Source organism: Bos taurus, chromosome 19 (genome assembly GCF_002263795.3).
Source record: "Bos taurus isolate L1 Dominette 01449 registration number 42190680 breed Hereford chromosome 19, ARS-UCD2.0, whole genome shotgun sequence".
NCBI lineage: Eukaryota > Metazoa > Chordata > Mammalia > Artiodactyla > Bovidae > Bos > Bos taurus.
The window spans coordinates 43,547,664-43,574,650 of NC_037346.1; the positions used below are offsets into that span (position 1 = coordinate 43,547,664).

Consider the following 26,987-nt stretch of genomic DNA (forward strand, 5'->3'; position numbering starts at 1 on the left):
GAGAAAATCCTGGAGCTAGGAATGCAGGCAAAAGCATTGAGAAAGGGAGATTAAGTCTGCATGGGAAACAGAGAAGGAACATTCTAGACAGACAAGAAAACCAAGAGAGAGGTTGATGTCCTCTGAAGCCACAGGAATTGAGTTAGCAGCGGGTGTTGGAATGCCTGGGGTGTCTGCTTTGCTTGGCTTTGAACCTGAACCTTCCCTTTGGCACCTTGATTTTGGTGGGTCTGCTTTCTTCTGCCAGCTCCTGATGATGTCATTTCTGGTTACCTCCCACACCAGGGCCAAACAGCCTCAGAGCCAAATCCTGGCCAGGACTCTCCTCCGAGCTCCCTCCCTCCTCTCTGTCCAGCCAGGCCTATTTTGTCCATTGCTGACATCTCGGTGAGATAAATCCCTTGTAATTAAAAAGACACAGAATTGAGGACACTTTTTCTCGTGTCATTTTTATTACTGTTGGTATATACTGTTGCACCCTGAAAAACAAAAACCTCTAAACGTTGAATTTAAAAATTAGGGATGGTTAGTTTTATGGTCAAGTTTCCTTTATTAACAAAGGAGTTCACCTTTTGTTTATGGAACTTTGTCTATTTGATAAGCCACAGGTTACAGAAACTGAAAGCTAAAATTTTTCAATGAGAAATGAAGACAATACAGTTGCAAGGAAGACAAGACTGTTTTTTTTTTAAACATTCATTATATTTGCACCCCTACATTTTGAAGAACCAAGGGATACCTTGGTTTACAGGAGTTCTGTTTTCTTGTTGTTTCTAGATCTTGTCTGGCTGATGATCACATGAGTATCAGAGGACTACGTACAGACATGTGGTTCTTAGCTCTTCCAGGAAAATAGACCTGGAAACTCTGCTCTTTTTTTTCTTTTTATTGATTTTATTTCTCGAAGAATTTTCTAAGTTAATTGATCGTACACAGTTAACTTGATGTAATCTAAAGAAAATAGATGAAGTATAGTTTAGAAAAAATTACACATGCTCTAACCAGCCATCTCACTTGGCAATCATTTTCCAGAGAGTCTGTCCTTTCAAGATAGGGAGGTGGGTTTTTGGTTTTTGTATTTTTTTTTTTTACACATGAATGATTACATCTACATATAAGAACTCAAACTCTTGCTGACCTCCCTCTGCAACACCAGCTGGCGTTGGGGGACAGAGCACTGAGGCAAGCAGGGGCCTCTCTCAAGGTGTCAGTAGCCCCAGGTTGCTGGGCCAACAGTCCTGGGGTGGGGGTTGGGCAGTCCACACATAAATGTGGCAGCTCCTCCCATCATAACAGCATTTGTGGAATGCACACTTCGGAGGGCTTCAGATGCATCCCATGGAGAAAGTAGGACATTTTCTTGGTCCTTTTGCAGGCAAAGTTCTTTGAAAGCACAAGACCCTGCAGCTGGAGAAAGAAACCACACCAGGGTCCCACATTTCTAGGCCCTCACCCAGTAAGCAGCCCTCGTATGGTTGCTCCATCCTCGGAACACTGGGACCCTCTCCAGCCCTCACTTCAATAATGTGAGCATCTGGATAGTTTTTCCGTCCAGAAATTACTGATTTAAAAGGAATAGCTGTTCCAGAGATTTGGAGTCCAGCTCAACAATCCCAGGTATGTCCCTGAATTGATTTTGAAGAAGCAGGTGCTGTCCTGGGTCCCTTCTCACCCACCTAGTCAAGCCAGCATGAAAGGCCAGTGTGGGGAACACAGAGACCTATACCAAGCTGCTCTCCTGACTGTCTGCTTCCAGCCAGCGCTCATGAACTTGCCCACGGAGCCAGCCAATTTGGATTCATGGATGGCTTCTGATTTGTAGCAGCTAAGTTTCCGTTTTCAGACTTCCTCACACTGATTTTTCCCTGGGGTTTTGGGACAACTGAGGTCTCCCAAAGCCTCAGAACAAAACCCAGAAAGGAGAGGTGGTCTAGAGTGTGTGTGTGTGTGTGTGTGTGTGTGTCTCCTTGCCCTCCTTTGGGGGCATCTGTTTTTGTGACTCACCAGCTGGTCTCAAGGCTCCTCTCCCATCAGGCCAGGTGTCCAGAACTGGAGGAGGTCTGGCCGGTGTGGGAGGAAGGTTGTGAGAAGGAGGCGTGGGTGGCAGCTTAGACCCGAAGAAACAGTGTCCCTGGAGCTATTCTCCGAATTCACTTGGGTTGACTCCATGAGAATTGTGGTAAGCGAAGGCCCTGGGGAAGGGGCTGCTAAAGACAGAGTAATGCTGGACAGAACTTTCTAGAAACTTCAAGGCTCCCAGGAACCCTGGGCAGCTTTCTGTCCAGGAATCACTGTGAAGCGTGGAGAGGCTGCCCTGGGAGAGTGGGAGAAGGTTAAGGTGGGATTGGGGTAGGGGTCATTGGTAGGGGGCTCAGTCCTCAGTCTTTTTTTTTTTTTGCTCCCTGGAGAATCTCACTCTGAACTTGGAGAGGCGGCAGAGTCCCCATCCTCGGGGTCCTGCCTGTGGGGGGAGATGGGCTGACCCCCCTTCACACGCTTCCACTTCATCCTTCGGTTCTGGAACCACACTTTGACCTGATGAAGGAAGCAGAGGAGCCCAGTCACTTCAGGGCAGGTGTGACCACCTCACCAATACTGATGCTCAAGGTACCTGGGGTGCAGCTCCAGGGAGCCCAACTCGAAACTCTGCTTGCCCCTCCCCATGCCTCCAAAGGCTCCAGGTATTGAGACCAAAGGGAAGACTCATCAATCTGTTCAAAGACCTATCTTATGTCTCCAGATAAAGAAAACATCACAGACAGAAGAACTAGTACTAAATGTCACTTTGCATTGACCCCACCCCCTCCACAAGTCCCACCCCTCTTATGTGGACACCCTCCCTCAAGCTTCTATTACCCAGGAATCTGGGAACACAGAAACACCAACATTTCCCTTAGGCACATTTGGAAAGCATTTTCCAGCTTAGGTAGCTCTGATGTGGGCATTTTCTCATCTGAGCTTCAGCATTTACCTGCATGTAAACCTTTAGGGTGGGGTTATGAAATAACCAGTTGGAGACAGGAGAGGTTAGGAGAAGATGTGATCCAGAGGTCCCAGAGCTATGAAGTGGTAGAAGCAAGATTTGAATTTAAGTCCTCTGATTCTAAATCCAGCACTCCAGCAGATCACTTTCTCAACTGAAAGCTGCTATCAATTATTATTATATTTTACTCCCCATCAGAGCATGAGTATGGGTGGAATGCTCTGAAGAAGAGGCCAAAACAAACGGCTAGGAAGTTTTTCTCAGAGTGTGCCCAGGAACCAGCTGCATGTCCAAATCACCTGGAGAACCTACTAGAAATGCAGATTCCCTCTATTACTCTATTACTGCACTATCACACTGTGGAACCCTGAAATCTGCATTTTAAACAAGGGCCTGGGTGATTCTACTGCACACTCACATTTGGGGATAAGCAGAGCAGAGGTTTCAACCCTGGCTGCATGTGAGAATCACCTGGGGGACTTTTTATTTTTTTTTTTAGTATTTATTTATTTGGCTGCACCAGTCTTAATTGCCTCATATGAGCTCTAGTTCCCTGACCAGAAATTGAACCCGGTCACCTGCATTGGGAGCAGAAGTCTTAACCACTGGACCACAAGGGAAGTCCCAACCTGGGGGACCTTTGAAGAATTCTGATGCCTGGACTCCTCCCCAGACCAGTGAAAACAATCTTTAGGGGTGAGCTCCATACATTGGCCTTGTTAGAATCTCCACAGGTGATTGTCAGGTACAACTAGAATGTCTGGATTGGGTGGAGGGAGAGGAGGAAGGAGAAGGTTCCAGGAGAAGGGGGGAGGGAAGGGGGGGATGAGAGAGCACAGGAAATGAGGGATGGCCACAAGAGGAGGGGCTCCTCCATGTTGCACCTGCCGCTCGGAGAGGTCCAGGTTTACTGCGATCTCATATCTTCGGAGTCGGGTCAGGTAGTTGTGATGAGCAAACTCAGCTTCGAGCTCCCGCAGCTGCTCCTTGGTGAAGGCTGTCCGCTCCTTGCGGGCCTTGCTGGCGCCCTCTGGCTTCGCTCGATTCTCCTGGTTGTCTGGGGAGAGAGGACCCCAAACAGGAAGACATGAACCGCAGGGACCTTGATTCCCTTTCTTTTGTCTTCAAGCAGAGGCACAGCCTGTCGCTCTTATTTTTAAAGGATGCTGAGAAAGATCCCACCGTGTCGCTTTATCATCCCTTCTAATCCTTTCTAAGAGAAATGGAAAGAATTTAGGATCCCAACCTCAAGTGCCCTGCCCCTCAAACAACTATTTTTAATTTCCAGAGTACAGGAAGCTGCCGTTGGCTGCTGAATGACCTCTACCACCTGAGCCACCCTCAACTTGACACTGGTAGTGGCTGTGAGCTTGTGGGGCAAGATGCTTTAAAACGGAGGTTCTCTGTCCTCGGGGAGATCAGCCCCATCTAGGAACTCATTTTGAATGCAAATCCTTGGGCATCACCACACCCACACCTGCTGAATGAAAAACTCTGGGAGTGGGACCCAGTGATCTGTTTTAACAAGGCTTCTGATGATTCAGACACGCAGTCAGGGTTACAAACCACTGCTCTAAGACCTGGCTTCTCAAAGGATGGTCTGGTGGCAGTAGCAGCAGAGCCTGGGCACTGACCAGACTTGCAAGATCTCCTGCTGCCCACCTCCCATCCTCAGATCTACTGAATCAGAATCTGGATTTTAGCACGATCCCCTTAGAAGTCAGGGCTTCCCTTGTGGCTCAGATGGTAAAGACTGCCTGCAATGCGGGAGACCCGGGTTCGATCCCTGGATGGGAAAGATCCCCTGGAGAAGGTCATGGCAACCCACTCCTGTATTCTTGCCTGGAGAATGCCATAGACAGAAGAGCCTGACAGGCTACAGTTCATGAGGTTGCAAAGAGTCAGGGACAAGACTGAGCGACTAACACTGTTACTAACCTTAGGAGTTGTGTGCACATGTAAATTGAGAAGCGCTACTTTAAGTTTCTTCCTGGCTTCCAAGACCTACCCTAGCCCCTACCTTTGACACCAGGAGGGGCCCAGTCTGGGAAGTTCATTTATGAAGGAGGCTCTGGGTTAGACATAGCAGGGGCTCAGTCGCAGCTGCTAACAGGGGTGCAGGGACCAAGCACTTTAGGGATATCAGCCACTTAATCCGCACTGGAATTCAGCCAGGTGAGTTCTAGGACGAAACCCATTTTACAGACCAGAAAACTAAGCACAGAGAAGTGAAGTAAATTGTTCTTTTGGCCAGTGAGTGGAGGGGCTGGAATCCACTCAGGCAGTTTGACTCACACACTGTTGTAATGAAATACATGTAGGAGGGCTTTACAAACTGTTAAGTGCTGTATACATAGAAGGGACTGTATCGTGACCTCCCAGAGCAGGGTAAGAGACAGTGGTGGGTGGAGAGGCGTAAAGGAAGGAGACCGACACACCCACACAATGAACGACCAACGCGTGCCACGTGGCCGGGAAAGGGCTCCGGGAAAGGGCTCCAGGAAGCACGTTTTACGCAGGGCTCTAAAAATTAGAAGTCTTTCAACTCACTGTCCTTGTTTTACAGACTGGGAAGCTGGCCAAACTGCCAGACTGCCAAACCGGGTCGGGATACAGAGCCCCCTCGTCCACTCCGCGTTCCGTTGGGAACTTCAACCTGCCTGTTCTTTCTAGCGCTTTCCACGCAGTGCCTTGTATTTCAGTCGGCGAGTCCCCGCCAGGAGCCCGGGAGAAGGGCGGGGACATGCGGCTCAGGAGTGGGGAGGCGAGCGGGACAGAGATGGGGGCGTCTCCCGCCCCGGACCGGCGTATGGAAGCGAAGCGGAGAAGGCGGAGGAGGGCCGCCTCCCGGGGTCCCCGCAGCCCCGATTCCTGGGCTCCCTGCAGCCCCGATGCCCGGCTGTCCGCGCCGGGTCCGGGTGGGCTGCCCACACGCGCCCGGGGGCCGGGAAGGAAGGGGGCGACCTCTCCCGCCGGGCTGCCTGCCCGGACCTCTCCGGAAGCGGAGCGGGGGCTGGAGGGGAAGGACGCGCCGCCCGGCCGGGGTCCCCCAGGAGTCCTTAGCCTTGGCCGTCGCGGCCCAGGGAGGGAGGGGCGGTCATGGTCACGCCGCGGAGGGGGAGCGAGGCCGCGAAGCCTGGCGCGGTTCCCATCCGCTCCTGCCCGGGGACTCAGTGTTTCCCAGTACTTTCCTTTCACATCAGCGGGTGTGTCAAACCCAGAGGACTTGCGCCGAGGTTTGCATCCTGGATCTTCTTGCTGGAGCCTCTCAGGAAGTCGCTTAACCTCCCTGGGCTTCAGCCTCTTTATCCAGAAATCTACCTCCCAGCGTTATTGGGAAGCCTGGACAAGCTGCTGTAGGTGGAAAATGCTTTTAAAACTTCAAAGCGCTGAAACGAATATATAGTATTCTTCTGATTCTTCGGTTCCTTGAGATGCCATTTGAGGGCCTGGGGTAATAGCAGCTGTCACTTCTTAAAGTCTTACCTGTGCTAAGATGCAGTCACGGCTTTAATCGTCCCCACATAACACTGGAAGGAGTAGGCAGTATTATTATCCCTTTATCTTTGTCATGTGGATTTGTGTGATAATTTGATTCATAGCTCTCTCTCCCCAGGGATGTAACTGCTTTTCTCACTTGCTACTGAACCCGGCACATAGGAGGTACTTGCTAAATGTTTGCTAAGTCCTTCTCAGCATACAGAGGCAGAAGCAACCTCAGAGAGGCCCGGGAACTTGGCTGGGTAGCTTTGGGGCAGCGGAACTGAGATTTGAATCCAGATCCAGCTGACGAGAGCCATGGCCATCATCAGCCCTGGTGTCAGGTTCTGGTGGCTGGTTGGCTGTCTGGGGGCAGCTCTGTACATCTCCACCTCCAGCGCTCTCAGAAGCCTGTCCTGGGTTGATGCTCACACTCCACGCTCCCCTTCTCCCAGGCCTGCTTAGGTGTGCATAGGTGCCCTATGGACACCTCTTCCCCAGTTATACCCATCCTATACACACATACAGAGTCCTGCACATAATCCTTCCTAGAGAGAAGAGGGGAGATCAGGAGCCGAGCCCTTTGTAGCTGGTCTTGGACTGGTTGGGGTGTGGAGGTGGCAACAACCAGGGCAAACCCTCCCTATCCATTCTCCTCTCTCATCTCTTATTATCCTGATTTGGGCACTGGGGCCTCAGGATAAGCTGGGAACCCAGTGTCTGAACCCGTATGTGAACCTCAAGGCAACATTCGGCTAAACAGGGTGGCACCGGGAGGACCTTTGTCCCTCATCAGCTTCCCACAGGCGTTAAGAACCCTTTAGAAATGTTAGAAATGACAAAAGGGCCAGAAGTATATCAAGTTAGCTATCGCGACCACTGTGATCAAAAGGCTGCTTCGAAGGTAAAATGAGATGGGAGACGTGTGTTAACATAGCACAGTGCATGGCATTCAGCTGAGACCCCTTTGAAAGAACCACCAGAAGAGGTTCTACTGGGATGATGCTGGAGAGGTAGCACAGGCAGAAGTAAAACACGGTGCTTCTCGGGACACCACGTCTCAAGAACCGTGCGAAAAGGACGCCTTTTCAATCTCTGGCCTTGTAACCGTTTTCCCTTCTCCCAGTACTTTTGCATATCTGTGCTCGAATCTGTGTCACTATTGCTTCCAGGCACAGTAACTAGAATTGATCTGCTTGAGGATCCACATCAGTCCCTGGTCCTGATTCTTCCCCAGGGCCAAAGGGCACTTCTTCCATGACAGCAGAGGGAGGAGGCTGGCGTTCAGCAGGCTGCCTCTGTGTCTATGGAGGAGCCACGTGACCCCACCCCATCCTCTGCACACCCTCAGAGGGAGCAGGGCCATGATGGAATGGTCCAGAGTGCCCAGAGAAATGCAAACAGGATGTGTCTGTGTGATATTGTGGTTTCCACCATGAGCTTTTACACCATCCAAGGTAAATTATTTCATAAATAGCTGTCACGTTTGGCAGGCCTTCTTAAAGTCAGCAGACAGCTTTATCGGGACTAGAGGGAGGCTCAGACAGACGTTGGGGAATGTGCCTTTTTTGGAGTCCTGTATTCCTACTCCCCAACTCTCACAGCCATTTAACATAAATTTCTATCCAAGACCAGATAGATGGCCACATGCCCCACGTTCAAATAGCACATTGCAGTTGACAATTGACAATGGGTTTCTCTTCCCCAGAGATAAACTTCTGTTGGGCTTTCCTCTGTACTATAGAATCATAGAATAGCAGACCTAGAAGGGGACTTAGAGATGATCTGATGTGGCCTTTTTATGTTATAGGTTAAGGTAAGAAACTTGCCTAAAGACATACAGCAAGTTAGTGGCAGAAGTGGGCTGAGAACCCAGATTTTCTTGAGAGGAAGCTATTTCCTTGCCATGGCTGCTTCCTATTAGATCCTCTTAATTATTCTGTGAAGTAGGTAAGGTATGCTGCTGCTGCCGCTGCTAAGTCGCTTCAGTCGTGTCCGACTCTGTGCGACCCCATAGACGGCAGCCCACCAGGCTTCCCCGTCCCTGGGATTCTCCAGGCAAGAACACTGGAGTGGTTTGCCATTTCCTTCTCTAATGCATGAAAGTGAAAAGTGAAAGTGAAGTCGCTCAGTGGTGTCCGACCCTTAGCAACCCCATGGACTGCAGCCTTCCAGGCTCCTCCATCCATGGGATTTTCCAGGCAAGAGTACTGGAGTGGGGTGCCATTGCCTTCTCCGGTAAGATATACATTAGACCATAGAACAAATGAGGAAATTGAGACCCAGAGATTAAATGGCTTGCCCAAAGTCCCCTGGGACCCGTCCAGGTTAGGTCACCCTGGGCTGCGGGGACAATGAGTATGGAGATGTGGTTACTCCAAGGATGGCAATCTGAATCTGTGTCCAGGTCGGCCTCCCAGGGACTTCCCTAGGTGAGACCTTGGCAAATCCTCTGAAAATGGTGCCTATAGTTTCCTGGGCTACACACCAGACCTTTAATGTGCTCATTAGCTGTGGTTTTGTTTTCTTTTTAATTTGACCACACTGTGAAGCATGTGGGATCTTAGTTCCCTGACCAGGGATTGAACCCACGCCCCCTGCATTGGAAGCATGGAGTCTTAACCACTGGACCACTGGGGAAATCCCCTGCTCATTAGTTTTGACACTTTCAGCTTCAGAGGGAGGAGTTAAAGCCCTCAAAATAGACAAGACCTGGATGGAACCATTCCCCAGATGCGTTTGCATCCAGACCTGTCTGGCTTCCTAGGACTGGCCCGCCTCTCTCTCTGGGCCCCGCCCCACCTCAATGTCTAGACCCTTTTCCTCTCCCATGGGGGCCTGAGGAGACATGGTAGGGCTCCCAGCTTCTTTGAGGAGCCCAGCAGTGGGCCTGGGGAATTTAGGTTATGTTCTCTGGGATGGGAATGCCTAGGGGTAGAGTCATGTTTGCTGAGAGTCCCAGGTGGTGGTGGTGGGGCAGGCAGTAACGGTGGGCTCTGATGAGGGAAAGTGGAATGGACTGAGTGAGGAGTTGGGGTGTGGGGACCATGGAGGTTTGCAGCAGAGAATTGGAGGGGGAGGGGCAGTGGAAATGAGAGGTAGGAGCTGCAGTGAGCTTCTGAGATGGTTGGGGAAGGCACAGGCAGCGCTGGGCTTTGTGTTTATAAGTTCCAGATGTCGCCCTCAGCTGTCACCAAAGGAAGTGTAGGCTTTAGGACCCAGGCCCCGCTGCTCACATGGTTCCTTCATCATTGAATTCAAGGAAGATGGGAAAACATGAAATAGAAAAGGCTAGAGTGGGGGTGGGAGCTGAGAGGTGCCAGGGCAGCCTGATTCAGTGGGCAGAGTGGGCACTGAGGACGCTGGCTCTAGGGGTCTCCAGGGGCCTCAAGTCTTGCCCCTCAGAGGTGGGTATGGATTTGCAATCAGCGTGATGCTCAAGAGTCATGCTCATGACCCAGGTGACACTTACTGAGGTTGTCCATTTATTTTGTTATCACGTCCTTTCCTTTGTCTGTCAAACACCCTGCTTCTCTAGGGATTCCTTCCTAAAACAGTCTCCATTTTTTCTTCTCTGTGCGAAAAAAATAAGAATGCCAGGATTGGGACTTCCCTGGTGGTCAAGTAGTTAACACTTCACCTCCCAATGCAAGAGATGGAGGTTTGATCCCTGGTCGGGGCACTAGGGTCCCATATGCCTTGTGACCAAAAGACCAAAACATAAAATAGAAGCAATATCGTAACAAATACAATAAAGACTTTAAATAACGGTCCACATGAAAAACAAACAAACAAACAAACAAACAAACTCGAAAAAGAATGCAGGATCTCCTTGTGGCCAGAAGCAACACCCTATAGGAATGGAAAAGCTCTAGTGGCCAACAGACCCTGGACCCTGGGCTAGGGAAGCTCTGAGGTCCTGCCAAAGGGATTTATAACTGGAGCATTTGTGCCACTGCTAGAATCTTGTCCCCATTTCCTCTGTTTATGGGCCGAATCGTGTCCCCTCTATCAATTAATATTTTGACATTCTAACCCTCAGTACCTCTGAATGCGACTGTTTTGAGATAGGGTCTTTCAAGAGGTGATGAAGTTAAAATGAGGCTGTTAAGTACTTTCACAGAAGTACTTTCTGTACTTTAAGTACAGAGTACGAAAGTAGTTTAAATACTTTTGCTCAGTCGTGTCCGACTCTTTGCGACCCCATGTTCTATACAGTCCATGGGGTTCTCCAGGCCAGAATACTGGAGTGGGTGGCTCTTCCCTTCTCCAGGAAGGCTGTTAGCGTGAGCCTTAATCCAATCTGACTTGTGTCTTCATAAGAAGAGATGAGGACATAGAGAATGACCACACACAGAAGAATGACCAAGTGAGGACATGACAAGAAGGTGGCCATTTGCCAGCCAAAGAGAGAAGCCTCAGGAGAAACCGAACCTGCCAACATCTTGATCTTTGACTTCCAGTTTCCAGAACTGTGGGAAAATAAATGTCTGTTGTTTAAGCTACCCAGTCTGTGGTATTTGTTATACCCAAGCGGGCCAAGATGCCCCCCACCTAACTCCCTACAGCTGTGCTTACCACTAAGGAGAGAGAGGGAACAAGGCCATGATGGGTACAAAGCTGATGCAAGACCATAGGGACCTCTCTGCAAATTAGAAAAAGGGGTGCTTTCCTCTAGACTGGTGAGCACAGCCACTTGTTCACGTGGCAGTTGGGCCCTTTAACTGCCCAGCCAGGAGCCCCCCTAAGTGCCTGACCATGGTGGGTCCCCTTTGCTGCTCAGCCATAGCAGCTCCCCTTGCTGGACCCAACCCCAGTGCCCTGTAGGGGGTTCCCGTGAGTCAGCCCAGCCTGCATGTGGATGTTTACACATCTTTCTGACCCCAGCACTCACCCTGACCCTGTGCTGGTTTTATGATTGAAGTCTGGCTCTCTGCACACTTTTTCATGTGTGAGACTATAAAAGTCCTGATGCATTTTACAGAAGCACAGCACACATGGTGAAAACCCCATGCCAGGCGGTGGAGCCACTCTCAGAAAGTGAGAAAATGAATGAGTGAATGCCAGATTACAGTAGAGGCTATTGGCCAGACACACAGCTTCTGTGTACAAATGTTACAGTAGGTGCTAGTGATACTGCACAGGTGAATCAGATAGCATTCCAGCTATCTAGACACTTCTGTTTTAAGGAAAAAGGCCATTGTGTGCATCTATAACTCGATATAAGCCAACTGTGGTTTGATGCTAAAATAGAGTTGTCAACAGGGCATGCTCCACGTGTGTGGAAAGAGAGGTCACCAAAGGATTCTTGGACACTCAACAAACCAGGAAGAGAAGGAAATTACTTCAACATAATAAAGGTCATATATGAAAAGCCTGTAGCTAATATCATACTCAGTGGTGAAAAACTAAAATAGTTTTCTCTAACGTTAGGAAGTAGGCAAGGATGCCCATTCTTACTATTTCCATTTGATATAGTGCTGGAAGTCCTAGCCAGAGCAATCAGACAAGAAAAAGAAGTTAAGAGATATCTAAGTCAGAAAGAAAGAAGTAAAATGATCTCTCTTTGTAGATAGTACACTCTTGTATGTGGAAAACCCCAAAGATTCCACAAAAGCCTTTTAGAAGTAATACATTCATCAAGGTTGCAGGATACAGAATCAACATGCACAACTCAGTTGTGTTTCTATACACGAACAATAAACAATTCAAAAGGGAAATTAAGAAAATAATCCCATTCACAATACCATCAAAAAGAATAAAATACTTAGGAATAAATTTAACTAAGAAGGCAAAAGACTTGTACAATGAAAATTACAAAACATTGCTAAAAGAAATTAAAGACACAAATGAAAAGAAAGACATCCTGTGTTCATGGATTTTGAAAGGCAATATTGTTAAAATGTCCATACTACACAAAGTGATCTACAAACTCAGTGCAATCCCTACAAAAATCCCAATGGCATTTTTTGGCAAAACTAGAAAAAATCATCCTGAAATTCCTAGGAAATCTCAAAGAACCCTGAATAGCCAAAACAATTTTGAGAAAGAAAAACAAAGCTGGAGGTTTCCTGCTTCCTGATTTTCAAACACATTACAAAGCGACAGTAATCAAAACACTGTGATACCAGCATAAGAGGAGACACATACATCAATGGAACAGAATAGAGAGCCCAGAAGTAAGCCTTCACATAAATGATCAAATGATCTTCAACAAAGGTGCCAAGGCTACACAATGGGGAAGGAACAATCTTAAACAAACGGTGCTGGGAAAACAGGATCTCCACAAGCAAAAGGATAAAGTTGGATCTTTTCTGTACACCACACATAAAAATTAACTTAAAAATACATTAAAGGCCTAAAAATGCAAGACCTAAAACTAGAAAACTCCTAGAAGAAAACATGGAGAGAATGGATTTGGCAATGATTTCTTGGATATGACACCAAAAGTATGGTCAACAAAAGCATTCTATAGGGAAAACAGTATAGTGGTTCCTCAAAAGATTAAAATAGTTACCATATGATCCAACAGTTCTACTTCTGAGTATATATACAAAAGAATTCACAGCAGGATCTTAAAGAGATTTGCACATCCACGTCCATTGCAGAATCATTGATAATAATCAAGAGGTGGAAGCAAACCAAGTGGCCATTACAGATGAATGAATAAAGAAAATGTGCATATACACACAGCAGAATATTATTCAGCCTTAAAAAAAAATAAAGAAATTCTGTCATATGCTACAACACAGATAAGGCTTGAGGACACCGGGCTAAGTAAACTAAATCTATCATGAAAAGACAGATACTGCTTGATTCCACATATATGAGGTAAAAAGCTGAAACTCCAAGTACTTTGGCCACCTCATACGAAGAGTTGACTCATTGGAAAAGATTCTGATGCTGGGAGGGATTGGGGGCAGGAGGAAAAGGGGACGACAGAGGATGAAATGGCTGGATGGCATCACTGACTCGATGGACGTGAGTCTGAGTGAACTCCGGGAGTTGGTGGACAGGTAGGCCTGGCGTGCTGCAATTCATGGGGTCGCAAAGAGTCGGACACGACTGAGCGACTGAACTGAACTGAACTGAACTGAAAGTTCAAATTCTTAGAAACAGAAAGTAGAATGCTGGTTGCCAGGGCCTGGGGGGAGGGGTGGTGCAGGGAAGAGGGTAAAAGGAACTGTTTTTCAATGGATGTAGAATTTCATTGTATAAGATGAAAAAGTTCTAGAGATCTGTTGTACAATTTTATGTATATATATATATAGTTAATGCTACTGAACCGCACACTTAAAAGTGGTTATGATGGTCAAGCTTACATGATATGTTTTTGATCATAATAAAGAAAAAACAGATTTCAAATATTAGATGTTTGATGGTAAGAAACCTCAGGAGAGCTCCTTTATGAAGGTGCAAACTGTATTTATAAAATCAGCCACAGTTTCTAGCGATACTGTCATTTGAAACTTCTAAACTGTTACTTTCATTGAAATGATGCCATGTACAAGTGGAATCATGAAGGAAGGATGGAAGGAGTGAAGGATCCTTGGAGTAGATGTCTTTCAAGCTGGATGTTAAAATAAGGCAGAAGGCTGTGGGAAGAGAAGGGTGTTTGAGGCAAGGGGAAGCAAGGGGAAGCAATGGACAAATCGGGGTGGTGGGGAGAAAAAGCAGGGTGCCTTTTCAAGGCAACTAAATTGGCTTGGTGGCTTCTTGAGTGGAGATAGAAGTGGAATGGGTGGGCTGTAGAGGGAAACCAGGTGGGAAAGAGGCCACTTTGTGGAGGGTTTTTCAACCTCAGAGGAAATTGAGAGTGTGCGTAGCTGGGCAGGGGCAGGGCAGGTGGACATCAGATCTTACAGGGGAGAAAACAGGGAAGGAGGAGCCCTGGGAGGCACACATGTTGGAGCTTCAGGAGTATGGGGTGGAGGACAAAGCAAGTCTGATGAAGACAGAATGACTGTGAGAGCATCAGCCAGCAGCGGGGATCCCAGGCACGGAGGCCCTCCCAGGCGGCCGATCAGATTCACCTGTTGCTGCCGGGCTGATCACACGCGACCTTCCCTTGAACCCCATCAGGAAATCACCATGAAATCCTTCATTCCCATAAATTAAAGATGACCATGGTAGCCATGACAGATTAGGGGGCAAACAGGAGTGGCAGCTGTCCTTGCCAGCAGGGGTCTTTAACGCTCCCTGGCCCCCTGGAGCGGGAGTGGTTAGGGCAAGTTAACATCACAACCAACTCCTAAATCAGCTTTGTGCAGTGAACCAACAGAAAGTTTCAGAGTGGGGTCCAGGGAGCCCCTCTTTCCTGACCATTTCCTTGAGCAACCAGCTCCACTTCCAGTGATGGCAAGTGATGGGAAAGCAGCTGGGACTAGCAGAGCTTTGAAGGAGACCGGTGAGCAGAGAACGTTCCTTTCGAAACGAACTTTCAGTAACTTTCTGTTACGGGACCCTTCCTGGCCAGGCCAACCAGCTTGGGACACGTTTACCAGACACGACTCACTCCCTCCCCCAGCTTCTCTGGTGAATCTCTGAGCTTCAGGCTCCTAATTGATGGCAACTGGATTTCAGGACCAACGATGATTTTAAGAAGTTTCCACATTTTATATCCCAGGCTCAGGAATTTCTGAGACAGCATGTTTGAAATGTTCAATTCCACTGTCCCCCCAAACAAAGGGCTATTTTTCAGATTCTATGTTCTGGAGACTAGTTCTGTAAAGACGGGCCTGATACCATTAACAACCACTATTATCGAACTCATGTGCAAGGCACAGGGTTCATCTCACGGATCACAGTGTTTAACCTTTGCAGGGACTCTATGTGGAAGGTGATACTGTTATAGTCCCATTTTACAGCTGGGGAGACAGAGGCTCCGAGAAATTAAGGACTTTCCCAACGTCAAGGAGTGGGAAGTGCCAGTGCCAACCCGCAACCTGTCTGCCTGATTGTGAAGCATAATGGAAAACACACTTCTGATCAGTGCTGGTTAACCTTCCAGAGATGGCCTAGCAGGGGCCGGGGCGAGACACTCACATTGAGTACAACATGCAAGGGGTGCCAAAAACCACAGTAATGAAGAGAAAGCATATTTTAACACAATGTTTAAAAAAATCAAAATTCTTACAAAAAGTCCATGATGAATAGGATATCAAAGTTTAAAATAGTCCAACCAGTGGATCAGGATTGATAGGGTGGGTGGGGGTTCTTTGTTTTGTTTTTCAATATTTATTTTGGCTGTGCCAGGTCTTAGTTGGAACATGCAGGATCCAGTTCCTGACCAGAGATCGAACCCCAGTCCCTTGCATTGAGAGTGTGGAGTCTTAGCCACTGGACCACCAGGGAAGTCCCAGGGTGGTGATTCTTTGTGGATTTGTCTCTTGTGATCTGAATTCCAGACTCCTGGAGTTAGTTGTGAGCCCTGCCCATCGCTTTCCCTTTTCTTTAGGTTCTTACAAAGCTGATCTTTCCTGCCTCTTTAATTAAATCCCAAAGGACGATGCAAGCCACTGGGGGATAAAGATTTCCATGTTGACCACAGAGTGTCTGGAACCCCAGAGAATGAATGAGAGTCAGCTAATTGTGCCCTGCCTTGTGTGACTGCTGCTGCCAGTGCTGCTTCTGAGAGGAACTTGAGGGAGAGCTCAGAGCCCCTCCTGGGTGGGAACCTCTCCTGACCAGAAGTTGACTCTGTGAGGAGGGTGCCCTGGGGTGGCCAGCTGCTTGGCATGTGAGAAGCACCATCCACGGGCCACTCATCAAAAGGAAAGATGGTGCATTTGGGTCCAGCTGAAACATGGAATGACCTTGTCTAAGCCTGGCCCTTGGCTTTGTCCATGCCTTCCCAGTACCCTTGGCTCACAGCTCCCTGGAAAGTGTCTGGATGTAGCTGAGGTGGGTGTGGGCAGAGATTGAAGAGTTACAGTGGCAGGCGCTGTAGAGGGGCGAGCTCTTCAACTAGGCACAGCCAAGGAGCTGAGCGTTCCTTGGAGAGGAGAAGCAGAAAGTGTCCCATTCTCAGCAAATCTCCAGCCAGGCCTAGGAACAGTTCAGGGTTTAACTGGCTGAGAATTTAAAGAGCCCTCCTATTCATAGCATCCAAGAGGGCTATGTTTTGTTTTGATTTGCTTTTAAATCAAAGAAATTATTGTTTTATTTATTGGTCTTGAAGCATGGCACCTGGGATCTTAGTTCCCTGACCAGGTATCAAACCCTTGCCCCCTGCAGGGGAAGCACAGGGTCTTAACCACTGGACCACCAGGGACTGTGGTTTTTATCATCCACTGTGAGCACACTGAGGGACTTCTTCAAGCATGGAGGCCAGATATTTCAAAATGAGGATTGTGTTTGAGATCTACTGAAGGGTGTGGGATTTGGGGTCTGAAGTCTGAGGTTTGAGCTTTCTTCTAGGGTGACCAACTGTCCTGGGGACACTGGACTTTCAATGCTAAAACCAGGGAAGTGCTGGGTACATTGGGATGAGTGGGTCACTCTCTTTTAACTCCATGTTAGCAGAACTCCTCTCAAGCTTTTCAGTCTCTTCTTTTCCATGAGTGAAGAATCGAGGCACTGATAAGACCTGATGGAGCAAACTCGAACCTGTGCGACTCAGAACTATCGTATGTTTCTTACAGCACCTTGAACCCCTCAGTCATAGCACAGCGACTGCCAGTGGCATCTGCTGGCCTCCGCTCCCTCTCAGTTTGAGCTGTTTGGGGGCGAGAACACCTTATTCATCCCTGCAGCCCCAGGGCCTCTGCCAAAACTCAGCAAACAGAAGGTGCTTGGGAAATCTGGGCTACTTTGCAAGCACTTTGTAAACTAAAGCAGAGAGTGTTCTCTTTGGTTGGTCTTCTCATTCGCTGCCTGCCCCTCATTAGCCCCATGAAAACTTATCTGTAGGTTCAGACAGATAGATGTACCCTAAGGGCAGCCGTTAGGAGGACATAGTCGGGCAGTAGGTGCAGGAGGCAAGGGCACTGTCTTGCTCTGGTCGAAATAGAGACGGCGAATGAGACAAAAGGTGAATGGGTGGTGAGAGAAGTTGGGAGGTCCCATGGGGAGATGAGGAAAGAACAGTCCCCACCACCAGGAGGAGATGGACATTAACTGGGGTCTGAACAAGCAGGTCAGCTCCATCCTCTGGCCTCTGATACTCCACCAGTGCTTACCCTCTGCTGCCTGCCTCTCTGACTCTCCCCAAGATTGGTGACTCCTCAGGAGGGCTCCTCTGAGGAGTGGCCTTTGGGAGATCACCCAGACCTTAGCAGGTTGTGCTGCCCCTCGGCCTGTGCACACAGCCCAGCAGGGCAGCGCATTCCTCACGGGCAGTCTGCCCCATACCTTAGCGTTTGCCTCTCGCATCCCTGCCCTATGTCTGCTTTGCTGCCTCTAGACTTCCAGAGACACAGAGTCCTGGTTCTGTTTGATTGCCCAGGGTCCCAGCCTTGGTCCTAGCCCTCTGAGCCTTGGGGAGTAAGCTAACTCTCCTGGGGAGTAAGCCCGGGGGCTCTCGGGGCCATTTGGAACCGGCTGGGGCATACTGGGGAGAACTGTAACCCAGACGCAGTCCAGTTCAGAAAAGCCCCCTCCAGCCTTTGCCAACCTGTACCCAGAAGCTCCATCCCACCTGCCCTCCAAATCTTTGTGGATCCTGTTTCATTCTCTTTTCAGCACATCCTTCCTGGAACCCAGGAGAGGTGAGGACACAGACACAGCCCCTATCACCAGAGAATCCCAGAATTCTGAGCAGAAATACCTCCAAAGGTAACTGGTTTAAGTCTCCTGCCTTTGGGGAGGTTAGATCATATTATCCCCCATTCACATCAGGCTACCTAGGCTCAGAGAAGGCAAGCAACTTCCTCAAGGTCACACAGTAAAGGAACAGTCAGCTGTTCCTCAGCCACCTACCTGAATTCTCCTTTTTCCGTCTGGTTGACTTCTTCTCCGTCTCGTTGGCAGTGCTCCCAAGGACCTCATAGTCCTCGCCTGGGCCTCCCGTGGTGTCCACCAGGCCTGGGCTGTTGGCCCCTATCTCCTTGGAGCCCCCCACGGGGCCTGGGTTGAGCCTACGCCGGGCCTCCGAGACAGGGAAGTGCCAATCGGGGGGCTGTGGGAAGGCAGGGTGCTGCTCAGTGAAGCCTCGCTCCTCCCGGGGCAGGCTGTGTGGGGTGGCTGCCAGGCATGAGGCTGAGAAGTCGGGGTATGCAGCTGTTGCTGTCGCTGGGAAGTCTGGTTTCTGGTGGAAGGAGAATGGGGTTGGCGGGTAGTGGGGGAGCCCTGAGGCCCCAGTGCCTTCCGAGTGCGGGTTTCGAAGGCAGCCCCAGACGGGGGCTGGGGGGTGGGGACCCCTCATGCAGCTGCTGGCCGCTGGATCCATCTGCTGTCTGCTGCCCGCCTCAATCCTTTCAAAGTTTGGATTTTTACCCTTTTTATATTCAAATTGTTAAAAATGCAACAAAAAAAGATTTTTTTTCAACAGGAGGGCAAAAGTGTTCGATAGAAAATTTGCCCCAGGAACCAAAACAAAAACCAAAATGAAAATTGCTCCTCAGAGTACGCACACGTGTGGGTGGCCACACATGCGTGTGCCCACACCTATGTTGGATTTGGCTCTTGGCTTCCTGTTCCCCCTGACCCACCAGCCTGCCTAGTGGGGTCCCCTATACGTGTATTTGTCGCCGATGACACTAAACATTTTCACTGTCCCAGCCCAGACGCACCGGCTGACGAGGGCTTGTCCTGGAGCCCGCAGCAAATGCCTGCAAAGAGCTGGTCCAGGGCTGCTGAGACACACTTTTAAATCCTGCGGTGGGGAGAGAGTGACAAATTTCTGAAGTGAAATGTGAGAGAGGAGAGGGAGGGGTTAACCAGCACACACACGATCCCCTCCAACCAAAACCCGAGCAGGCAACTATTAATCATCAGAAACCTTATATGCACATCTAATGGGATTTGCAGATGGAGTCTTTTAAAGAAACATTGTCTGTTTTTTTTTTTTAAGGAAAGAGAGCAGCACACACACACTTTCTTTAATGTGCCTCCTATAACACTATGAAGTTATTTTATTGCACTGTTAACAAAATTCCCCAAGTCTTGGATTTGAAAAAAGCCTTAAGTCAGATCCAGAAACCATCAAGTGCCAAATTCCAGGGAGTGAAGCGGGGAATAAGTGCAAGAGACAAGTTTGCTGATTGCATTTGATTTAAAGGCCCTTCTACTGCTGCTTGCAAAAAGGAAGGTGGATTAAAAGCAATTTTTTTTTGCAAGTCTCAGTGGCCCACTATGGTCTGTAGTAGAAAGAGAGACACGCTCCAGAAAAAAAAGTATTTCTCTCGGCCCACAGTGACATTCTCACTTTCTCAGTAACTTAAAAAAACAATCAGATTCTTCCTTCCGCTCTTTAACCTCCAACTTACATGCCAATTAGCCACACTCTTGTCTAGTGGGGTTTCAAGTCATTTTTCTCCAAGGCAAAGGAAAGACACTTAGGTAGGTGCCTTGAAGTTTCTCCTGGCTTCCCCCACCTGCTCTCTGGCCCTGTAACCTTCGCCCACCTGCTTTGTCTTCCCCACCCCCAGGGGCCAAGTTTTCCATGGAGTCTGTGCATGGAAATAGGAATCAGGAGCTTCTTGTTCCCCAAAGAGTTCTCTCTCTCTCTTTTTAAAACTATTTATTTACTTGGCTGCACCGAATCTTAGCTGCGGCACGGGGGGTCTTCGATTTTTATTGCAGCACATGGGATCTAGTTCCTTGACCAGGGATTGAACCCCGGGCCCCCTGCATTGGGAGCATGGAGTCTTAGCCACTGGACCACCAGGGAAGTCCCCAAAGAGTTCTCTTTGACAAACAGTCTCATGGTCTAAGAGCTTCCCTGGTGGCTCAGAGGGTAAAGAATCGCCTGCAATGAATGCAGAAGACCAGGGTTCAATCCCTGGGTTGGGAAGATACTCTGGAGAAGGAAATGGCAACTCACTCCAGTTTTCTTGCCTGGAGAATTCCATGAACAGAGGAGCCTGGTGGGCTACAGTCCATGCGGTCACAAAGAGACAGACACACTGAGCGACTTTCACTTTCTCATGGTCTTATAGGCTGGTGCCCATCACAGGAGGATCCATTGCCATTTCAACTGGCCAGTGAGTCTACTCAGTCACCATGGCTTGCTGGTATCTCTGGAGGGTTAATACAATTTCTTGGAGAATGACATTCCAAGCATATAGGGTCAGAGCTCCTTGCCCACTGAATTATTTACATAGTCTAGTGCAGCAGGATTGGGGCTGAAATGGGAATGGACGATAAGAATAGTGTATATGCTGGCTGGTTCCAAAGATGCCCAAGGTTCCCCGAGGAGGGGCCATGGGTCTCAGCCCTGAGGCCTGGAGGCAGCACACATGATGTTAATTAAACAGGCATCTCATCTTCCAGAACAGGCAGCCAGGGTGTTGCAGGCTGGTGGAGGAGCTGGGGTCAAAGCCACAAACCAGACTCCCCTCTCTGCTTTGTCCAGGACTTACCCATTGAGCGTACATCTCTCCTCTGAACCTTACAACCCTCCTATTTTGAGTAAAGAAAGAATTACACTCTACATTTATGCACATGAAGAAATAGAGGCTCAGACAGATAATGTGAGCTGCTCGGAATCACATAATTAAGAAACGGCAAAAGCAGGCATTGCCCTCAGGTGGCCGGCTGTCCAGTCTGGAGCACTTTGATGCTGAGGAAGGAGCACGGACTTTGGTGTTAGACAGTTCAAAGTTCAAGTCCGGAATCTGCCACTTCCCAGCTGTGTGCCCCAGAACAAGTCACTTCATCTCTCTGAGCTTCCTTTTCCCCTAACCTGGGATAGTCCTTACAGCTTCCACTCAGCCACTGATCTTAGTGCCTCAACCACGTTCCCCAATGGATGCTACAAAAGCCCACTGGGTTCTCACCTTCTTCATCTTTTAGAGGAGGAAGCACAGAGAGACTGCATAACCTGTACCAAGTCACACCGCTGGGAAGTAGAGGATCCAGGATTCAAACCCAGGCAGCCTGGCCTCACTGCCTCAGAATGCCCGCCCCACAGATGTTGGAGAATTCGAAATGAAATCATTTATGCGAAGTGTGAAGTAGGTAATGGATAAAAGTGGCTCCCTTCCTAGTCCATCTAGTTTTCCTTTACCTGGATGATTCCAAATGGGACTGAGGAGGGGGCACTGAGGGAATTCCACAGAGAACAGCCTGGGGAGGTCCCTCGAGGGGCTGCAGGCTGTGGGGGCTCTGGAAGGAATCCACAGGAGGCTGGTGGGGAGAGGAGCCTTCCTGGGGTCTGGCCCGCAGGCTATAACCGGACTCCGGCTCTGTCCTCCCCATCTGGCCAGGGACCCCATCCCAGGGAGGCCCAGGGCCTGGCCCTTTGCCCCTGGAAGGCTGGGTCCTGGGTCATGGAGGGGGCTGAGAGGTCAGGAGGGGTTTGGGGAGGGGTGCAGGGGGCCCTCTGCGCTGAGAAGGCAGGGCCCTGGCACCCTGGCGCCGCACAGCTGCCGGCGTCTGTCAGCCTCCCCGCGGGGCGCGGCCGGGGGCCTGCTGGCCTCTCCATCTTCCTGACAGGCTCCTCTTCTGAGGCCGGGAAAGAACAACAATGGTCCTCCCCTCACGGCGACCCATTTGTTAGATGAAGGCCGAGCACCGGCACCTTTAACCTCCTCAAAGTCAGCGTGTCCCTGCCAAGGCCCCGAGGCCCGCAAGACAGAGATGGATGGACGTGGCTGTTTGTGGAAAAAAGCCCTGAGCGGCCAAGGGGAGCAGGGTTTCCAGGAAGGGAGGGGACCCCGTTTCTGGTTGTTGTTGGGGGAGTTGGAGGAGGAAGAGGAAAAGCCTGCGTGAGGAGGAGGGTCCCTGAGGAAGATGGTGGGCTTGGCCACACCTGAGCCATCCCAAGGAACTTTTGGAATTTCCCCCATTGTGCTCAACACGTGGGCGTGTCCTTGGGAATCCCCCACAGCTCCCCACCCCCGACCTGTGCCTGCAACTGCAGGGCTGTCAGGGGAGAACCTGGGCCCGGAGGCAGAGGCTCGAGTTCCACGTGTGGCCTTGTCCTTCTTCTGCTATGTGGCTGTTGAAGCAGAGATGACAGTACTCGCCTCGTGTGGCTGTTAAGAGGATCCACGATCTGATGCCTGCGAAAAGAACTGGCTGACCATAAAGGGCGATGCACGTGGGGAATTACTTTATCTCCTCTTTCCTTACTCTGCTGGACTATGGGGCAGGTCACGGCTCCACAGAGGATGAAGACAGCACATCCTAGCTGCCCTTTGACTCCCACACCTTCTTCTATGGTAACATAACAGAGGGTTGAGGTCATGGCCTTGGGAATCAGGAGAGTGTGGGTTCTCAGCTCTGCCACTAATAAACTGAATGGCCTTGGGTAACTCAGTTTATCATTTGTGCTTCATTTTTTTTTTTTTTTTAATCTTTTTTGGCTGTGCCGCGCAGCTGGTAGGATCTTAGTTCCCTAACCAGGGATTGAACCTGGGCCCCAGCAGTGAAAGCTCTGAGTCCTAACCGCTGGGCCACCAGGGAATTCCTGAGCCTCAGTTTCTTCATCTGTAAAGTGGGAATAAGTTTTTTCTTCTTTCCCTTCTTTCTCAGTTGGGTTGCTGAGAAGTGAATGAGGTATTGTAGGAAATCTCGTGCCATAGCTTAATGTACAGTGTTTAGTGGTAATGTCTGGATGACGATGATGGTATACCTGAGGTTTTTGCCTTGAGGACAACTTCAAAAGGCCACTTGAGAGGGAGAAGGCCATTAACATTCACTCACTCAGTAGAACAAGAGTCGGATAAGACACCTGATCCCCAGCAAGACCACGTATTGCTGGGATGAGAGGGAGATGAGAGGGGAGAGGGATGAGAGGGGAGACAGACAAGCTGTCTTATCTTCCAAGGATGGAAATCATTTTGGACCTGAATGTTTGTGGCTGGTCCTGGGATTAATTTTGAATGTATATGTCCTTTGTTTCTTGGAAGGCTTTGAGATACCAGGGTCACTACTGACCTCTAGGACTTTTATGCTGCTGCTGCTAAGTCGCTTCAGTCGTGTCTGACTCTGTGCGACCCGAGAGACGGCAGCCCACCAGGCTTCCCTGTCCCTGGGATTCTCCAGGCAAGAACACTGGAGTGGGTTGCCATTTCCTTCTCCAATGCATGAAAGTGAAAAGTGAAAGTGAAGTCTCTCAGTCGTGTCCGACTCCCAGCGACCCCATGGACTGCAGCCTACCAGGCTCCTCTGTCTGTGGGATTTTCCAGGCAAGAGTACTAGAGTGGGGTGCCATTGCCTTCTCCAAGGACTTTTATGAGGCTCAACCAATTCGATGGACAGATTGGAGTTGAGTAAACCACAGAATACTGTCCTCACAATGGTCACAGATGCTTCCAGGAAGCTTGCAGGACATTCCACGCCAAGGACCCAATGACAGGGTCTTGCCTTAAATCCCGGAAAACACTGTGTTAATATTAGAGACAATTTCTCAGATGAGTTTCCTCTCTTGTGTGTAAATTTTTGGTGCAGCCATCACTTGTCTGCACCGAGACTGTGGGCAGAGGACTGGAAAACACAGTCATCTGAGGCACTGAGTCACCTGATTCTGACCTCCAGCTCCTGAAGGCCACCTGATCTCGGTCTCCTCAACTGAAAAGTAGAAGCTCACTGTATAGACAACCTGTAGACACTCAGTAGATGCTCAATAAACGTGCCCTTTCTAGAGCTTCTGTGCCTGAAGGAGCTAGAAGCATGTGAATCTCAAGGGCAAGCTCTCGTTAGGGCAGCCAGGAAAAAAAATACAGGGAGCCCAGTTAAGTATGCTCTATGTAATATTGGTGGCTCAGTGGTAAAGAATCTGCCTGCCAATGCAGGAGACACAGGAGATGTGGGTTCGATCCCTGGGTCGGGAAGATCCTCTGGAGAAGGAGATGGCACCCCACTCCAGTCTTCTTGCCTGGACGATCCCATGGATAGAGGAGCCTGGAAGGTTATAAGTCCATGGGGTTGCAAAGAGTCAGACACGACCTAGCACACAGCCACTCAGATATAATACTGGAGCACACTTAAGCTAAAAAGGAATTTTTTATTTATCTGAAATTCAAACTCAACTGGGTGTCTGTTTCCCGCCCCCTCCGCTAAGTCTGGAAACTGTCATCCAAGGCAAAACTAATCTTCAAGATGGAGAAAACTCTGGCCTTACTTTCTGAGCCAGGATATCTGCACTTTGACAGAAGGCTCTGGAAGGACATTCTCAAGGGGAACTTCCAGAGGGAGGGGTGGTGGTCGGGCAGGTTTTACTTTGTCTGTGGGCTTTCTGGTTGCAAGAGGAGCCCAGGGTCCCCCAGGAAGTTCTCCTGTGGAGGCCTTGGGAGTGAGACAATGCAGACAGGAGGCAGGAGGAGCAAGGGCATGCAGGTGGAAGGAGTGAGGACAAAGGTGAGTGCCCCTGGGCAGGAAGTGCTGAAAGGGAGAAGGAGGGAGGCCCGGGCAGGGCGCCAGCCTGGGAGACTCCCGGCCCACTTCCCTGGGCGAGCCTTTCCAGCCCCTGATGCAAGGCAGCCGGGCCATTATTTGGGGGGAAAACCAGCTAACCAGATAGGACAGCAAACCAGGGATTTATGTGGTGTGGGAACAGCTCGGGTTTCCCTCACTGTTTATCCAGCAGTATTTTTTAAAACAGAAATCAGCGCGGGTAACCACAGCTGTGAGTTACTGGCTCTGGCTGCAAGGCCCTTGAGGGCTGAGGAGAGTAGAGGGGGTCTCCTCAAAGGTGCTTTGCTCTGCATCGGCTTAGAAGTTGCTAAAGGAATGTGTCCTTCCAGAGCCTGGGGCCAGGTGGGAAGGGCAGCCCTGGGCAGGCACCAAATCACTCTCTCTACTTAGGACAAAGGCCAGCATCCCTGGGGGAACCGTGACTGTCAAGGCCTGAAGCCTTAGAGACCTCTGGGTCTAGGGGTCATGAACCCTCAAGGGGCCAGGCAAGTAAACACAAGCTAGGGAAGCCAGCTGGGATACCCAGGCTACAATGAGAGACAGAGGGGGCCCAGAGCTGCTTAGCAGTAGTAGTTTAATTGCTAAGTCATGTCCGACTCTTGCAACCCCACGGACAGTGGCCTGCCAGGCTCCTCTGTCCATGGGATTCTCCAGGCAAGAATACTGGAGTGGGTTTCCATTACCTTCTCCAGGGAAGAGCTGCTTGACACTGGCCAATTTTGCCTTGCAAGAACTTGGGCTTAGTTTTACAAGATCTTTCCACTATTTTTTTAAAAGTCAGGATTCTAAATTTTACAGGTGATTTCTCAGTTTGTATTGATATTTATTTATTTATAAATGCTTATTTATTTATCTGGCTGCATGAGGTTGTAGTTGCAGCATGTGGAATATAGTTCCCTGACCAGAGATTGAACCTGGGAGAGAGGAGTCTTAGCCACCGGACCAGGGATGTCCCTATATTTATTTATTTTTAATGGAAATATAGTTGATGTACAATATCATGTTAATTTCAGGTGTATAACATAGTGATTTGACATTTGTATACATTCTGAAATGATCATCATGATAAGTCTCCATCCAGCCCCATACAAAGTTATTACAATATTATTGACCATATTCTTTATGCTGTGCATTGTATCCCCATGGCTTAATTATTTTATAATTGGAAGTTTGTAGCTCTTAATCCCCTGTACTTATTTCAAACAAACGGCAAATACCCGTTTGTTCTCTGTATCTATGAGTCTCTTTTCATTTGGTTTTCTTTGTTTTGCTCTTTAGATTCTACATATAGATGAGATCATACAGATTCTGTTTTGTCTTTCTCTGTCTGACTTATTTCACTTAGCATAATATCCTCTAGATCCATCTGTGTTGTCACAAACAACAAGATTTCATTTTTAATGGCTGAATAACATTCTCTCTCTCTGTGTATACACACACACACACACACACACACATATATATATATGTATGTTTTTGTTGTTCTTCTTTAGTCACGAAGTTGTATCCAACTCTTTCCAACCCCGTGGACTGTAGCCTGCCAGGCTCCTCTGTCCATGGGATTTCCCAGGCAAGAATTCTGGAATGGGTTGCCATTTCCTTCTCCAGGATCTTCCTGACCCAGGGAGTGAACGTATGTCTCATGCATTGCAAGCAGATTTTTTACCACTGAGCCACCAGGGAAGAGCTATATATATGAATATATATGTGTGTGTATATATATATATATGTTTCACATCTTTATCCATTCATCTATCAATGGACACTTTGGTTGCTTCCACAGGTTGGCTATCGTAAATAATGCTGCAATGAATAATGGGGTGCATATATCTTTTTGAATTAGTGTTTTCATTTTCTTCAGGTAAATACCCAGAAGTGAAATTGCTGGATCATATGGCAGTCCTTTTTTAAATTTTTTGAGGAATCTCCATAATGTTTTCCATAGTGGCTGTTCCTATTTACAATTCCATCAACTGTGCATGAGGGTTCCATTTTCTCCATA

At 48.9% G+C, this 26,987-nt stretch overlaps 1 protein-coding gene across 2 annotated transcripts; it reads right to left on the minus strand.

Annotated features, from left to right (window-relative positions):
* Positions 1-423: 423 nt before the first annotated feature.
* On the minus strand, positions 424-19,245 carry MEOX1 (mesenchyme homeobox 1). Of its 2 annotated transcripts, NM_001035376.2 has the most exon segments (3): positions 424-2,535; positions 3,868-4,040; positions 18,383-19,098. In NM_001035376.2, coding segments are annotated over 3 exon segments (765 nt in total). In that variant the 5' UTR covers positions 18,852-19,098; the 3' UTR covers positions 424-2,412.
* Between the last annotated feature and the right edge of the window lie 7,742 nt (positions 19,246-26,987).

Bases quoted from the DNA above. Each gene is read 5' to 3' on its own strand.
- MEOX1 (XM_005220894.5), bottom strand. From the start codon at position 18,851: ATGGATCCAGCGGCCAGCAGCTGCATGAGGGGTCCCCACCCCCCAGCC. The intron at 2,536-18,382 runs GTAGGTGGCTGA...TTCCTTCATCAG, and splicing joins ACGGAAAAAGGAGAATTCAG to GTCAAAGTGTGGTTCCAGAA.